Consider the following 16,857-nt stretch of genomic DNA (forward strand, 5'->3'; position numbering starts at 1 on the left):
AAAGGTGGTGGAGAGGAGGAGAGGAAAGGGTGAAGTGGAAGACCGAGCGGAATCCGCTCGGGGGGAGGATAGCTGCGTCCATGGGCCGACTTCAGGGGAACTGTGCCGGCATACGCCTATTACACATCTGAGGGAAACCCAGGAAAAACCCCAGACGGCACAGCCGGCCCGCGGATTCGAACCGCTGACCTCCCAGTCTCCAAGCGCACGCGTTACCGCTGCGCCACCGGAGCTGGTGATGCCGTGTCGCGATACATATGCCGGGTATTCGAACGACGTCTGGAGAGATTACAAAAGATTTGTTGGAAAAATGCAGATGAGGGGTAGGCGGCTCTCCAAGCGATGCTGCTAGCAGACCGCACGAGCGGAATCTTCCAGTGGCGACGCTGTGTAGGGCACACGCGAGAAGATATGTGACGTATGGTTCAGGTGGTTCAGGAGGGGGAAGTGACAAAAGCTCTGTAGAAGAAGAAAGAGGGAAGGTAAAGCGAACACTATGAAAGTGTCGCTAATGTGCATTTCTGTGATGTGTGCTGATATTTTTTTTTCTTTGTTATTGTCCAGACCTTCACAGCTTGGTGCAACTCTCACCTGCGCAAAGCTGGCACACAGATCGAGAACATTGAGGAGGACTTCCGGAATGGACTGAAGCTGATGCTTCTCCTGGAGGTGATCTCCGGTGAAACGTTGCCCAAGCCCGACAGGGGCAAGATGCGGTTCCACAAGATCGCCAACGTGAACAAGGCGCTCGACTTCATCGCCAGCAAGGGCGTCAAGCTCGTCTCCATCGGTGCTGAGGAAATCGTCGACGGAAACGTCAAGATGACCCTCGGCCTCATATGGACCATCATTCTGCGTTTCGCCATTCAGGACATTTCTGTTGAAGGTACGGCTCGGCAAATCTGTTATGGCTATTTAAACGTGCGAACCCCCGAAGATATGACTCTTTGAGAACACAGTTCATAACACGATTGACACATTTTCAGTGTTCCACAGACTGAGCCGCAGGCTTTAACCAGATGCCACAAGATCCAGAACAATGCCGGAGCTACAATAACATCTCCGAGAGAAATTTCTTGGATGCATGAAACCACGACCTACTAGATTATAGCGACCATATGTCATACGGACCCCCTCCCAGTGCCGCATTTGGAGGCTAGTGGTGGCGCTACTCATCGGCCCGGTTATTGCTTCCTCAATTTCTACAGTACTCTGTACTTTAGCGTGCCTTAGTATTTTTGTACAAGCGGTGGATGTCCCACGAGAGATGCTTCTTTTTAAAGTTGATTATCATCATCATTCTACGCGTCTTCATGTTGCTGTCGTCTGCTACGGTAATCGTTCGTCCACTTCTGCACGTTCAAAATTCAAATTCCCATCATCCAATCGTGATGCAGATCTCGCGGGCCGATGAGTAGCGTTCCAAGCAGATCGTGCGGACGGCCTCCTCATTGGGTTTGCTGATTATGACATGGTCGCTATAATCTAGTATTTCATGCATGAAACTAAAGAGATAGATATTGTATGAAGTGTCTAAACCACTTGGGGCTCGCAATGTTCCTCAAGAAGGAGGTTTGTCCAAAAATGGTTTCTCTATTTGTGTCTAATTTTTGGGGTCTCAATTTGGCCGACAGAAATGACTGCTAAGGAAGGTTTGCTGCTGTGGTGCCAGAGGAAGACTGCTCCTTACAAGAACGTCAATGTGCAGAACTTCCATCTCAGGCAAGCATCTTCCCCTTCTATACCCTATCCGTGTATTCGCATGAGCGACATCCCTGCAGAATATTCTACTGGAAGAAAAAAACTACCCATAGTGTGGAAGTTCTGCCACTTCTCATGTTTACTTTTGCATGGTGCTGAAATATCAGGAGTGGCGTTCTGTGCACATAGCAAAGAACAGCACCATCGTTATCGTCATCTGCCGGGTATCTTGTCGCTGAGTCACTGGAGAGGATTTGACATCAGGAGCTCACACTCGCATAGCAGCTGAATGCTGTGGTATTTTGTGCATCTTCCATGGAATATTCTGGGGAATGTTGCTTGTATGACTGCGCGGATCAGATCACATTTAAATTGGGGTAACACTGCCGACAGCAGTTTCTTAATCAAATTTTTCCCAATACAGCTGGAAGGATGGTCTGGCCTTCTGTGCCCTCATCCACAGGCATAGGCCCGACCTGCTGGACTACGGAAAGCTGAAGAAGGTGAGGCCACCGATGAATAAAATTGTTTGGGAAGTGTACAAGCATTGATATGCCCGGCAAGATGATAACGCTGGGACCACCTTACTCTGTTGCGCAGGAAAACCCCCTCGAGAACTTGAACCTGGCATTCGATGTTGCTGAGAAGCACTTGAACATTCCCAGGATGTTGGATGCCGAAGGTATGCTCTACATAGTTTGTCCGCTCATAACATTATAGTGGGATACTTCACGACTGCGCAACACAACATCACCTACCTTAACTGCGTCACACATTTCTTGCTGTTATACTCTCAACCTCATTTGACTCCATACTTTGCATATCATTATAAATGATACTTTACTCTGCCTTGTTTTGCTCTAGCTTAGTTAAACTGTCCAAGCATAGACAAACTAGCCCTCTTAGCTCTGCACTCCTTTCTCTCTACCTTACCACCATCATTCTTCTTTTTTTTTGTCTTACACACATCTATCTTGTTGTTCGCTGTCTCTTGCCTATAGTACCTACCCACTGGCATAGTGCTTTACTTCCCCCTGTCTTATCAACCCTCCAACCCAACCATTGTACATTACTAGAGCCTGAAGTTTTCGGGTTTGACCAGTTTCTTCTCCGAATTTGCACCCCTGGATTGAAGGTTGCCTCTTTAGGGTGAAGGCCGATTTTTACCCTGCAAATTTCCCTCACTCGAACGTATGTAGGAATGCACACTAGCTTGTTTGGCAGCAAACGCAATTACATCACCGTTTGTACCAAACCAGTACAGTTCGTGTGAGTAATAGATCCCGATTTCTCCCCGAATTTGGCATACTGGAAGTTTTTCCACCCGAATTTGTATGAATTTAGAGCACATGTTTATTTCCTCGATTTTTACCCCCAAATCGGGGAAAAAAGTATTTCCCGAAAACTTCAAGCTCTATACATTATTTACCCTGCCTTATCCTACCTTGCTGACATAACCGAGTTTACCTTTCTTCTAAGTTCACCCTTTTCTCCACAATATGATGGTTACTTTTCAACAAGTCACCTTCACTCATCATGCCTTCAGGGCATTACACCCCTATACTTCGGGACAAGTCAACTTTACACACAAGTTTAAGGGTGTCGGTGGATTGGCTTAGGCTGGTACATGATGCCTCAGAGTCACAACACCAAGTGCCTGCAGGCTTCAAGCTGTACATTGATCACGTTGCGGAAAACTTGTTGTTGCATGCTTTTAGAGCAAACACGCAAAATATTCGTGTTGGCGAGACGTGAAATGTCTGCCTGTCGTCCGCCAACTTCTCATATGCCACACACTCAATATTTAGACTACATCCTCTGATGGCAGAGGTATATACTTGTATGACCGTACCTCCTATTCTGTCTCGAAGTATAGTGATGTACACAGTTATGGACATGTTGTGGTGATAAACTTTTCTTCTCAGACATGGTGTACACTGCCAAACCTGATGACAGGGCTGTCATGACATATGTGTCATGCTACTACCATGCTTTCCAGGGTGCCCAACAGGTAAAAAGAATGAACTGGCAGGTTTGGCAGTTTGAGGAATGTGTAGCTGAACAACCCTGTACTACTCCAGTGTGCATTTACTGTTTTCACCATAACAGAGTGCTGTGACATACTCGATAATAGTGCTAACATGTAGAGCGTGTCCGTCCCTAAAATTTGACCTTCTGTGGACAGTTTCTTTGAGTGGGTTTGTCAACACATGCGTGAAATGTGCACGATCATGGTTACTCTGGCTCATGCACTAATGTTGTGCTTAATCGTATTTTAAAATTGAGCACCATTCAGTTTCTATCGTATCAGCTTCTACAAAGGACCCATGAAGTATCTATTTTTTGTGTTAAAACTAGCAATCGATGATTACAGCATGCACGATGTACATGGACTGATTTAAAATCAGACGTATCACAAGTTGAAATTTTTCTGCTAAACGTAACGCCACTTTTCCTAACATCCCAATGCACAACGTTGTACCTAAGACACAGCATGAGAGGGCTACTTAGAAACAGACAGCTCAGATAGGAATTTGAAGGGACGGGACGCAGCCAAGGTAGATTGTATGATCTTTGTGGTATGGTATTAATTCTTTGTGCCTACTGCACCCGCAACTACATTGTCTTGGCTCAGAAACCCTACGTTTCTGGAACGTAGAGAAAAAAACAAAAAAGAATAATAATTTGTTATGGTATTGCAACGACAATGTTTACTTGCTGAAGCCATGGGGGTAAGGGGGCAACTGCCCTTCCTTGCTTCCCCATGATGGTGCCCCTGAGTGTGGATCATCTTGTTGATTAACTTGACCGACAATACCTCAGTGTCTGGGTTGATAGAGTGACAACCACGACACTCATGCCTTGCGAATGTTGTCTTTTTATTCTCTCCTGCCTGCCTTCCCATTTGCCTTGGAATGGTGTGCACAGATATGAACAGCACAGCAATGCCTGACGAACGCGCCATCATGACTTACGTTTCTTCCTACTACCACACGTTTGCGGGAGCACAGCAGGTAACACTGATCTGGCTTGTGTCCAGTGATATTAAGTGGTGTTTCGTGACGTGCATGTGAAGAGCATGTTGCATTAAGTTTGCTCTGTCTACTTTGAGTCCCAGTTTCAAAGCTTGTGCTGTTATTGTGACAGTTTTCAGTTCAGTCTCAATATGTTCCGCGTACGATCTGCATACAATGGTTGGGCAATATTTGTCTTCCTTCGTAATTTTATTTGAAAGCTAAAATAAGCGTGTACTAAAAGTAGAGCCTACCTGACAGTCTCTGTCGTAACAGACTGCAACATGTTGGTGCACCTACCATCATTGTTTCACATGACTATGACCTCGCCAGTTGATTAGTTTTGGAGCAATAATCTGATATAGTGATCGTCAGGGATTTGCACAAAATATTCACTCTAGATCATGGTGTTTCACACCTGTAAGGTTTATGTGACACCCGTCTCACTTGGCCACAGTCTTGTATATTCAATGAGTCATTCAAGTAGTGTTGAGGACATATAGTTTATTGACATCAGATAATGTTGAGAGGGGGGTGTTATCAAATCCTCGGAGGTGTTTTGGAAAAATACCTGTCGGTTATATTTACATTATTCATTGTGTGTGTCTCCTTGCTTGCAAAAAAAATGCAAAAAGCAACTAGGATTAAGTGCTAAAAAGCCTTGGCATTTCAAAATACAGTCAACCCTCGATTTATGAACCTTCGATTTATGAATTCCCTCGTTTTATGAACACTAGCACGAGGAACCAAACTTTTTACATGCATTTTTCCCTCGTTTTATGAACCTCGATATTCAAATAATGAATGGAATTTCTGGGAACCAACTAGGAGTTGCCCAGCGTTTTTACCCTCAATTTATGAACGGGTCGTTCCGAGGCCAACAAAAACCTTCAAAGGGATTATTCGTGGTCTTATGAATGACGCCTGAACAAACAAAACGTTTTCCAGGTATTGTACCCTCGGTTCTTAACCCCTCAAAATCCGAACAACAAACGGGTTTTTGCAGAAGTGTTCCTGACCTCAATTCATGAATAAGGTGTTCGCTGTCACGCGGAGACTAATAAAGGTAGGTTAAAAACCACAGAGGAAGCCGAGACCAGTTGAGTGCGAACGTGCTGACATCGAGAGGATAGAGAGGTAGCAAGCGAGCTGGTGGTATAGATCCATAACTTAAAAACCCGAGACTAGGGGACAAAAAACGACAAACACAGAGTCTGTGTTTGTCGTTTTTTGTCCCCTAGTCTCGGGTTTTTAAGTTATGGTGCTGACATCGCCTCTTTCCAAGATTAACACAGCGGAAGGCATGGTCCAAAGCAAAATTACACTATTTAGTATTGCATAATAAACAGAGTGTGAATGCACTAACATCTGTGCTTTGTGAGATTGATACAGCAGAAGGCATGGTCGAAAGCAAAATTACACAATATATTGTATTATAAACACAATACCAACTCGGAAATACTGTTCCATTTGCTCGATAGTACTCACTTAAAGGAATTTTCGATTTATGAATCCCTCGATTTATGAACGATTTTTCGGGGAACCGAAGGTGTTCATAAATCGAGGGTTGACTGTAATCACTTGCAAGAAGATACAGTTTGTGACTGCTGCAGGTATGTCTGCAACGTGAAGAAGACAGAAAAACCGAAGTGCTCGTGGCTTCCTCACGAAACATGCTTGTCCAAATTGAATTTATTTTTTGAAGATTTGAACTGATATTTTTATTGCTTGTAAAATGTGACGGTCTTGATATTTCTAATTTGTATTGACAAAAGGAAAAATGTCGTAGAGAGACATGGAAATACATAACAGATCGTCACCACTTGCCTGTAAAAACTCTCTTAGGCTGAAACTGCCGCTAACCGCATCTGCAAGGTTCTGAAGGTGAACCAGGAGAACGAAAGACTGATGGAAGAATACGAACGTCTTGCCAGTGATGTAAGTATCTCCGTAACTGTGTCTTTTACTCGTCTCATAACTTTATACGTAGTACTTTAAAAATCCAACGAACTACTCTTGGTCCAGTTGCTGGACTGGATCCGCCGTACCACCCCGTGGTTGGAGAACCGCACCACGGACAACACCCTTCCCGGCGTGCAGAAGAAGCTGGAGGAGTTCCGTGCGTATCGCCGTACCCACAAGCCTCCGAGGGTCGAACAGAAGGCCCGGTTGGAGACAAACTTCAACACGTTGCAGACGAAACTGCGTCTGAGCAATCGGCCCGCTTATCTGCCCTCCGAAGGAAAGATGGTCTCGGACATTGCCAGTGCATGGAAGGGGCTTGAGACCGCTGAGAAGGGATTCGAAGAGTGGCTGCTGTCTGAGATGATGAGGTGCGAACGGTAGCAGAAAGGCGCATGCGAAGGCCCGTTCGGAACAATTTCACTTTCTAATATAGACGGCTAACCTAAACACTTGCTCTATATTCGTGAATCTTACATCCTGGAACAGACAGAATCAGTCAAACCTCGATATAACGAAGCTCACAGGGGCTGCGATTTCTTTCGTTATATCGAACATTTCATTGTATTGAATTGAAGGTCGTGAAACGCGACCTTCGATTCTAATCACGAGGCCACGTGCAGTACGCAAGCGCCGATAGCTCCCGCTACGATCCGGAAGAGTTTTTCCCCATGTTTGTCCCCGTAAAGAAAATTCTGATTTCGTCACGTACGACGTCACATGAACGAAGCGTTTCCCACGTGCGTGTGATGGCGCTTAGCGTCTTGTAATTTGCTGTTACCTTCGTCCCATACTTGGCTGCAACAAGAGAGTTCAAAACCAGCGCGGAAAGAAAGGAGAAACCTCGAAAGTTAAATTCCGAGCATTCCAATGACTCGGACTTTCTTTTGTAGGCACAGATTCCTCTCGACCCTAATCGTGAGTACCATCCTTCGCTGCAGGAACAGGATGCTGTTTGCGCCCTTTGTTTTCGTAACCTGGAAGCCTTGGAGGGGGATTTATCTCATTCATTGCTGTATCGAGGCAGTATCTAAAAAGTATTTCGTTGTAGCGGTAGTTAAAATACATTGGTCTCCATGGCCTTCTGCTGAGGAATCCAAATTATTTCATTGTATTGCGAATTTCGTTGTATGTAACGAGGTTTGACTGTGTCTACTACTTTAAGAGTGACTTTTCTTTTGATGGGCAATTTATTAACTTGTCCAGGCTTGAGCGCCTGGACCATCTGGCTCAGAAGTTCAAGCACAAGGCAGACATCCACGAGGAATGGACCCGCGGCAAGGAAGAAATGCTTCAGAGCCAAGACTTCCGTCAGTGCAAGCTCAACGAAGTGAAGGTTTGTCTTGCAAGCCTTACACCTTTCAGACATACCCTATGTGTAACTTTGGATAACACTGCTAATCTCCTCCTTTTGTGCAGGCCTTGAAGAAGAAGCACGAGGCATTCGAGAGTGACTTGGCAGCTCACCAGGACCGTGTGGAACAGATCGCTGCCATTGCCCAGGAGCTCAAGTAAGTTTGAATGAAGGCGGTCTGCCTCTGCATGTGGTACTCATACTTTCGGCTTGTCCTTATTTCAGTGCCCTGGGGTACCACGATGCTGCGTCTGTGAATGCTCGCTGCCAGAGAATCTGTGACCAGTGGGACCGTCTTGGAACGCTCACTCAAAAGAGGCGCAGTGCTCTTGAGGTGCGACTCCCAGCTCGTGAAATGCTTCTCTTGCACCTTCCCTGCAGTTCTCTAAACTTGCTTTCTTCTTGCAGGAAGCCGAACGTGTTCTGGAGAAGATCGATCACCTACACCTTGAGTTTGCCAAGAGGGCTGCTGTAGGTTAACATTGTTAACATCGCACTTCCAAAGCCTAGTTTGTGTTTAGCACGAGTTGCCAAAATTCATGGTATTCGGTAATCTGTATCCCCGCATCTGTTTAAATCCTTGTAGCCCTTCAACAACTGGCTCGATGGAGCTCGCGAAGACCTCGTTGACATGTTCATTGTCCATACAATGGAAGAGATTCAGGTAGTAATTTGCTACATGCATGTTCCTCCTGTCTTTATTAGTCTCCCATGTTTATTCCTGTGATACTTTACCTTGCAGGGCCTGATCAATGCTCACGAGCAGTTCAAGCAGACACTGGGTGAAGCTGACAAGGAGCACAAGGCCATCGCTGGTCTTGCTCAGGAAGTGCAGAGCATTGCCACCCAGTATCACGTGCCAGGTGGTATTGAGAACCCCTACACTACCCTCAATGCGCAGGTATTATTAAGTAAATCAAGGGAAAATGTAGTTCCTCGAAATGCTGATAGGCCTTTTTCCGTGTGTAGGTCATTACCAACAAGTGGACTGACGTGAAGCAGCTGGTACCAAAGAGGGATCAGGTTCTGCAGACTGAAGTGATGAGGCAGCAGTGTATCCTTTACAGGTTATCATTGTTCACCATGTATTTGTATGCATAAATTTCAATACGGACCTGCTACCGAGACTGCCAGGTGACAAAAGCCACATATAGCCAATCGTGTAGCCCATGTAGCCAAAATGTAGCCGACTAAGCAAGGCTCTCTTTGCAGCTAAAAAAAGAGCCGGCCAGCAGTTAATTATACTTGTCTACTTACTTCAAATGTCGAATGGCATCGTGCGCATGCATGAACTCTGCTGTACCATTCCTCTGATAACGTGTCACATCCAGCGTGTCACGTTGGCTTGTTTTGGGAGCGGAAGCATAAACAAACTTTCGAGCATAGGTTGAAGCGGAAGGGAGCTTTCTTCTTCTTCGATTCCGTGCGCTTCCTCGGTAGTTACTTGAAGACGTAGAGAAAAGTAGTAAAAGTAGGTTACCCCGATACGAAGAGGCCAACTGAAACTGAAAGTAGGCAAAGTTGACTGCATATAGCTCAGTCTGGCAGCCCTGTCTGTTACCTCATATCCTGTTGTCCCATCAGTGATCAGCATAAAATGAGCACGGACAATATTAAGCATCACTTCGGAGACACTTTAAGATCTCGCATTCAGTGTCGATCGTAAAACACTCCAAGAAAGATGAGTGTGTGATGAACGTATTTTTGTATGCCACACAAGACCACACGCTCTAGGTCGAACTCTTATTATGATTAGAGTATCGTGTTCTACGGTTAAGCTCTGCAGTGCGAGGGGATCAAATTGGGAAGGGGGTCGTTATTACAGTCACGTCGTAACAGTTTCATGCATCATTCCATACATGTGTCTAAAGCTTAGCAAATGAAGGAAAGAAAGTAAGGAAGGAAGGGGGTGTTGTCAAACATTTGGGGGATATTGAGGACGTGTAGGGGGTCTGGATAAAGCACAGAGACCCGGTAAAACTTTCACTTGACAAGGTTCACCGTTAACAGTTACGGTGCACTTGTTTCCCTGATTTGAATCATCATTTCTGGTAGAACCCAGGTAACCCTAAGAACCAAGCATACCAAAATATACCAAAGTGCAGATTTAGTCCTGACACTTGCAGATGGAGGCGCACTCAGCGTGAAATGTGAGAAGCAAATTTTTATCTTCCATTGAAAATCTGTTATTTAGCAGAATAAAAAAATATCTATAACTATAACATAACATAAAATCTGGAACTACAGGTTAGTTAGTAGGTTAGTAGTTAGTCAGGTTGGTTAGTAGGTCTAGTTATGAAGGATTTAGCATTCACTGTTGAGAGCATCCGCATTTGTCCTTGACGTGGCAAACTGCAGCAAACGAAAGGCTGCGTCGCAAGTTTGCTGAGAAAGCCAATGCTGTGGGTCCCTGGATTGAACGCCAAATGGATGCTGTTGCCGCCATTGGCATGGGCATGCAGGGATCACTCGAAGATCAACTGCGTCGTCTCCACCAGTATGAACAATCTGTCGTCCAGTACAAGCCACACATGGATGAACTGGAGAAGACTCACCAGGTGGGTTTTAGACACGATGCACTCTCATCTCGAATGTCACACTTAATACCTGTGGTTGCTTAAGGAGAGTTGTGGCTCGTAAAATTGTAAAAAAAGGCCAAAATTTCAATTTCTGTTTCAGTTTTTTTTTTAATGTACTATTTCAATGAAATCTTTCAAAAATCTGAAATGTGTACATGCGAAGTGTACTTGTTTATATTTGCATCGATACGTGCTACCCTTGTAAGAATTATTTTTCTTGTTTTCAGGAAATTCAAGAGGCCATGATCTTCGAAAACCGATACACTCAGTACACGATGGAGGTAAGCGGATTGGTGTCACACGTTCAGTTCTGTCTATCGCACTTAATTGGCTGGTACACGTAAAATGGACATTTTCTCATTGTGTACAATGATTTCCAGACCCTGAGAGTAGGCTGGGAGCAGCTGCTGACTTCTATTCACCGTAACATCAATGAAGTCGAGAACCAGGTCTGTGAAGCTCGCAACACTGACAGTACCGCCGTCACTCTGTCGCGTGCATAAAGTCTCACAGCACAGTTTTGTATCGACAGATTCTGACGAGGGACTCTAAGGGCATCTCCCACGAGCAGCTCAACGAATTCCGTGCCTCGTTCAACCACTTCGACAAGAACAGGACGGGACGCTTAGCTCCGGAGGAGTTCAAGTCCTGCCTGGTCAGCCTTGGTTACAGCATAAGGAATGACAGACAGGTAATTTCACAGCAGTCTTCTATGTGTCAAACATGTCAGGTCATGGTGTTGGAGCACCCAACGGTCATGGATCCACGACCTACTACTGTACACTAGAGACCTGGAGATACGGCAGTCGCCTATGGGAGAGCCAGGTCAAGGGTTAGTCATGCTAGTGGCCACTAGAGGCACCACTTAGATCTATTGGGGCAGAGCCGTATATTAAAAGGGAGTCTGGCCATTAATGGGTCATGCCTATACCTGAAGCTCCACCCACTTTTTCAGCTTTCCGACCAATGAAGTCTTGAAATATGGGGCGCTATCAATCAGCCTATCCTCACTATTTTCCCCACTATCCAACATGGGCAGCGCCATTTTGGGTGGCAAGTGGATTGGATGGGATTGAAATGGATACCTCTCGCAATCTGCAAAAGTAGTGGATTGTTGGTGCAAATTTGATAAGCGCCACCTAGGGAGCGTAAGGCACATCGGGAATTGTCGTCTGCTTCCGTCGTTGTACCGCTGCCGGCAGAACCACCTGCTGGGACACATTCTGTTGTCGGTATGATTTTTAAACAAATCTACATGAATAGTTGGAACATAAGAGGCAAGAATGTTTATATCCATGAAATCCAGCTGTTAAAAATAAAATTGTACAGCACAGAGCCGTTATTGTTTCGATTTCGTTGTGATCGCCGTGTTCACTAGGCCTAACACCGGCGACAAAACGTACTATTTTCAGTTAGATATCGATGGATCAGCATAACTTGAAACTGATTTCCGAGAAATTTATATTAGGATGTACATTTGCAGCGTAAAATCAGGTTAGTCTGTGAATATTTTTTGTCATGAAATCCCCGCTTCACTGTGTTTGTTTTCGTCGCCATTTTGGGTGGCAGTGTATGCTGTCATGGCGACCCCCTTGGTAAAAAGCAAACCAATCAGAGGTGCGAAACTGTGATTGACAGGTCGAGCCTCTTTTTGTGACTCCTCCCAATGGCCAGACTCCCTTTTAATATACGGCTCTGTATTGGGGGGCCTTCTTCTTCCTTGTAAACGGGCCTATGGCCCACAATACATTGCTACGGTTTTGGCACATTGTGTGATAACGAATCGTGGATGTCAACTAGTGCTAAATGCCATAGCGAAGCGGTGACTGCAAGAACTACTACCGCGGTGCTGGGAGCCTTGCGCCTGTCCTGGTCTCTAATGTAGTAGTATGTAGTGATGGATTGCATTCCATGAACCTTTTCTCTACTGCTTGAATACTGTAGGAGGTGAAGAGCGCCATGGCACACAAACTACTGGGTATATCAGCATTGTGAACATCAGGCGTGTTAAGTGGCTGCGCCGGAGCGTGAGTGTTTGGCACTCGTACCTTTAGGTGGCTACGCTCATTCTCAGAGTTCTGTACGCGAGCCCGCTCTTCACGCACCTGCTTCCGGAGGGTGCACGAAAAGTGGGTGTCACGCTCCGTCACGTGACCTCTTACCTCCTCTCCACGAAAGCGAAGAAAGAGAACGCAGGACGAGGGGAGGCAGCAGAGCAGAGAGGGAGTAGAAAAAAAGAGAAAGGGAGAAACTGCAGCACAGCGAGCGTGTTCAAGCGTCCAAGTGCCGTTTAATAGCTGCTCCAGGAGCACGAAACTCCGGACGCCCGATTAGGAGCACGAGAGCAGCTACTTAACGCATCCATTTACTCTTTGTGTAGGGTGAGGCAGACTTCCGCCGCATCATGAGCATCGTCGACACCAACAACACTGGCTACGTCCATTTCGACGCGTTCTTGGACTTCATGACGCGGGAAAGCACTGACAGGGACACCGCCGAGCAGATCATCGACTCCTTCAGGATTCTTGCTGGAGACAAGGTGAGGCTACTGCCCCATCGCCCGCTAAGTCTTTGTATTGACCGCGATGCTTTTGCAGCCGTACATCACGCCGGATGAGCTGCGCCGTGAGCTTCCCCCCGACCAGGCGGAGTACTGTATTCAACGCATGACCCCCTACAGGGGACATGGAAGCGTCCCCGGAGCTCTCGACTACATGTCCTTCTCCACAGCCCTCTACGGCGAGAGCGATCTCTAAGCAGAAGATACCTTGGAGTACGACTAGCGCTAATTTATTTACCACCACACTTCCCATCTCTGGGTCGGAAGAAGAGGGGGGGAAGCTGTTCCTAGAGTTGGGCGTTCTCCGCGAAAGTTACTAGTTTCACTGCTTTTTAAATAATTTTTTTTTTAGGTTCTCCAGGGAGATGGGAATGCGATACTTATTTAAGCGAATTGGTACGAATACATTTTGATATATTGACAAGCAAAATCTCCAACAAAGTTTAAAATAAGATGGTAATTCTCACAAATATGACATTGGGCAGAGGTTCACCGAAGCACGTCTCTTGGTTGTGGCGTCGTCTGCTAAAGCTGCGTCTGTTGTGGTACATAACTGCTTTCGGTGAACCTTCTGGATGCATTGTTTTGTGAGGAGCTTTTGAGGATGTCAAACTATACCTTCCTCAATTGACATTGGTGAACCTGGGCTGGGTTGACCCATAGCTAGACTGACCAAACAGTTGTTGCTTTTTTTTTCTTCTCTACCCGATATTTATGTGGAGTGTTCGAGGCTACCTGTAAGAACACGTGAGAATACACAATGAAATTTGCATCCGGGCTGACGGCTTCTATGCATCTTCAAAATATCTTTTGCCGTGTGTGTGTGGGTGCTGGAGCAATACAACTGCCAAATCATCTCGTCGACCACGGTACACATACGTCAAGCAGTCTACCGCAAGTGCACCTTCTTTTTCTAAAGACTTTTTACCGACGGACTTTTTAAGGACATTTATACACTACGATAGTTTGGGGGGGTAGAACGTAAAATCCGTTGTACACTTTGTGACTTCCTCAAGCCCAAGTTTTTCGTTTTTTTCTTTTCTCAGAAATGAGGGAATTCGAGAGCCTTTCTTTTTATTTCAGAATGTGTTTTTCTTAACCGTACACTAGTCTATATTGATATATTTACCATGTAACAAACTGAAAAAAGATGGGTGTCCCATTTTCGGTGGCCCATGCATATGGAAGAGTTTACACGCTGGTCTAATTTATGGTTTATGACACTACACCAGCAAGACAATGGATTCTGTGTGCGTATGTGTGTGTGTGCATGAGTTTGTGTGTCTGTGCAGGAAACTATTTCTGTTCTTCAGGATCGAAATTAGATTTTTTTTTTTTGTCTTGCATAATATGTGCAATCATATCTGTAAAAATAAAATCCACTATGTGCCAATACCTACCATACTAGATGCATTGCTGCACTGCTTAAACAATTTCTTGTTTTGTTTGCAAAGAAAATAGTCAAATTTGCTGGGCTGTAGTGCTTGACTGCATGCCTACAAGTTTGGGAAGGGTCAGACTTTATTCTGGTCTGCGAAGGTGAAGTGTCATCTCCTGTTCACAAAGAAAATAAATTCAGTGTACACAAGATTGTAATTGCTTTATTAAAAACATTCTTACCAATAAAAAAAAAAATCCAAGTGATCGAGCATCATGCTCTCAAACCACCACATACCTAACCAGTCCTTTGCCGCGTACCTCACGAGTTCGGCCCAAATGTCGCAACACGACTGAGAAGTCCTGGAGCTTCTTCCCCATCGGTGGTCCCAGCATGTCCTGCTCTGTAACGAACGTCTTTCCTTTCGTCTCCGGAGTCTCTTGGCGACGATATTCCTGGCATTTGGTTTTGTCACATGGCTTCATTTCGTTTTTGGGCATAGTCAGCAAGCTGTATTTCGCGGCGACCGCCTTGTTGAAATCCGCAATGAACTTGTCGATGGCGCTCTTGGTCATTTTGCTCGATCCTCTCATGTACTTCGGGATAGCGTCGAACTCCTCCGTCGTGATGCCGGCGATGTAGCTGACTGCAGTGCCATTTCGCCGAATCACAGCTTCTGGTGCCTTCTGTGGTTGTGGAAGTGATGGTGGTGGCAGTGCAACAGGTGCAGGCGCCGGAGGCATGTTGACAATCATGTTGAAACTTAAACTTGCTGCAAGTTGGAAAAGTGCTAGCGACCGCTCGGTTAATTCTTGTTCTTTGCTCTTCAGCACTTCCAGCTGTTGCATTTGATCGCGAGTTTTTTCTGCCAAAGCAAGGACAGCAGCCGCTTTTTCTGTCGCGAGCTTCACCATACCTTTATCACTGTAGTTCAAGTTCAGGAGTTCTGCGCTGTCCCTCAGTAGATCTAAGCGTTCGTTCATCTCCTTGCAAAACTGATCTAACATACTGAACGTCCAGATCTGTGCACTTCCACGAGAGCAAAGGCTTTTTCAAATGGAACTAATTGAACTGCCTACAAAAGTCCCGCAAAAACACAGAAGACACAAGATACGTAGGCCTGTTCTCACGATTTCTACATTTGAAGCGTAGCGCTGCATATGTGTCATAATATATATTTTTTTACGTTCTGAACTTATGCTTTAAAAACGTATTATGTGCTGTATTATTCTTATTATTTAACGCTCTAATTCATTCTGAGTAAGTGAAAGCTTGCTGTAAGCGGTCCACATAAAACAGCGTAACTGGAATATATTGAGAGAGAGAAAAAAAGGTACGTGAGAGGGCGAAATGGCAAAGACAACGGTAAGTGGTGCCCCCTGTGCGAGTTTCATTGGCGGCTTCCGTGATGCGGGAAGATAAATTCTTACAAACTACTCGCCGCAGCACCTTTAGCACTGCGACTCCAGCGTGACCATTCGAGACAGTGCATGAACTAAGCCGGCGTGGATATTGGTTATTTATGTGGTCATTCAGTTGAGTTTCCTTTCCGTTCATACTGAGAGAATACTATTGGGATTTCTCATGAGGTAAGCTGTCAATCTTATTTTTGCCCAGCATCATTTATCTCCATCTGATCGCGCTGCTCGAGTTTATAAATTCACCAATGGGGAAATGTGATGCGCGTTTTTTTTTTTTTTTTTTCTCTTCCTTTTCTTTTTTGTTGTGATTGGGTCGCAGTCTAGCGTGAGGAAGCGTTGGACAATAGAAACATAAAATGGAAAGGGAGAATACCGAATCAACGCGTAAAACTGAAATCGTGCAAGGGAATGCTTGTGATTACTCACTAAATGAACGTGCATCTGTTTTTTTTTTCATTTTTTCTTAAAGAATACCTGAATTTTAGAAGTGTTACTTTATTTTCTAGAGCGCGGTAAATTATGTCGCTCGCGCTCTGCGCTTCCCGCGGTCGCGACATTGCCGCTAATTTTGCTTGACGAAAAAGGGATGTGGCGATGGTTCCTTAATTCCCCATTGAACCGATTATTATTCCACTGTAATAACTTTACCAGTGGAAGAGGATGTTCATGGAGTAAATTTGAGTAAATTTTTCAAACCTCCTTTCTCCACTGTCGTAATCATTTCTAACATATTTCTCCGCACTGCCCTCAACATGAAAATGTCCTAAGAAATGCCCGACATTGCTAACGGGTTTCCCTCATGAAGCACTATTAGTGTCTTCTTTTTGTGTCTGTGTTTTAATAGTCTTTACTAAACCACACCAATCAGTCAGCAGTCTGATCCCCCCC

The 16,857-nt window shown here is 45.2% G+C and overlaps 3 protein-coding genes across 6 annotated transcripts in view; 2 read left to right on the top strand and 1 right to left on the bottom strand.

Annotated features, from left to right (window-relative positions):
* Positions 1 to 14,760, top strand: part of LOC135397037 (alpha-actinin) — a 38,754-nt gene extending 23,994 nt beyond the window's left edge. Inside the window, exons 2-21 of one of the 2 annotated variants that reach the window (XM_064628364.1) lie at positions 565 to 886; positions 1,635 to 1,722; positions 2,126 to 2,204; positions 2,302 to 2,383; positions 4,630 to 4,715; positions 6,561 to 6,653; positions 6,741 to 7,048; positions 7,884 to 8,013; positions 8,097 to 8,188; positions 8,257 to 8,365; positions 8,440 to 8,502; positions 8,618 to 8,695; positions 8,774 to 8,932; positions 9,001 to 9,085; positions 10,390 to 10,589; positions 10,838 to 10,891; positions 10,991 to 11,059; positions 11,143 to 11,301; positions 12,991 to 13,149; positions 13,208 to 14,760. In XM_064628364.1, the coding sequence (XP_064484434.1) occupies positions 565 to 886; positions 1,635 to 1,722; positions 2,126 to 2,204; positions 2,302 to 2,383; positions 4,630 to 4,715; positions 6,561 to 6,653; positions 6,741 to 7,048; positions 7,884 to 8,013; positions 8,097 to 8,188; positions 8,257 to 8,365; positions 8,440 to 8,502; positions 8,618 to 8,695; positions 8,774 to 8,932; positions 9,001 to 9,085; positions 10,390 to 10,589; positions 10,838 to 10,891; positions 10,991 to 11,059; positions 11,143 to 11,301; positions 12,991 to 13,149; positions 13,208 to 13,366 (2,574 nt within the window). In that variant the 3' untranslated portion in view covers positions 13,367 to 14,760. Of the gene's footprint in view, positions 1 to 564; positions 887 to 1,634; positions 1,723 to 2,125; positions 2,205 to 2,301; positions 2,384 to 3,626; positions 3,713 to 4,629; positions 4,716 to 6,560; positions 6,654 to 6,740; positions 7,049 to 7,883; positions 8,014 to 8,096; positions 8,189 to 8,256; positions 8,366 to 8,439; positions 8,503 to 8,617; positions 8,696 to 8,773; positions 8,933 to 9,000; positions 9,086 to 10,389; positions 10,590 to 10,837; positions 10,892 to 10,990; positions 11,060 to 11,142; positions 11,302 to 12,990; positions 13,150 to 13,207 lie in introns of both variants that reach the window. The other variant, XM_064628363.1, reaches the window with a different exon arrangement.
* Positions 14,754 to 15,672, bottom strand: LOC135397038 (spindle and kinetochore-associated protein 1-like). The gene has a single exon (XM_064628365.1). It carries the CDS (start codon positions 15,553 to 15,555, stop codon positions 14,830 to 14,832), a length of 726 nt encoding a protein of 241 aa, XP_064484435.1. The 5' UTR covers positions 15,556 to 15,672; the 3' UTR covers positions 14,754 to 14,829.
* A 289-nt stretch (positions 15,673 to 15,961) lies between these two features.
* The window catches only part of LOC135397039 (papilin-like), an 85,020-nt gene continuing 84,124 nt past the window's right edge, over positions 15,962 to 16,857 (top strand). For 2 of the 3 annotated variants that reach the window (XM_064628368.1, XM_064628367.1), the window contains exon 1: positions 15,962 to 16,137. In XM_064628368.1, the coding sequence (XP_064484438.1) occupies positions 16,133 to 16,137 (5 nt within the window). In that variant the 5' untranslated portion in view covers positions 15,962 to 16,132. The remainder of the gene's footprint in view (positions 16,138 to 16,857) is intronic. The other variant, XM_064628366.1, reaches the window with a different exon arrangement.

Source organism: Ornithodoros turicata, chromosome 6 (assembly GCF_037126465.1).
Source record: "Ornithodoros turicata isolate Travis chromosome 6, ASM3712646v1, whole genome shotgun sequence".
Classification (NCBI taxonomy): Eukaryota; Metazoa; Arthropoda; class Arachnida; order Ixodida; family Argasidae; genus Ornithodoros; species Ornithodoros turicata.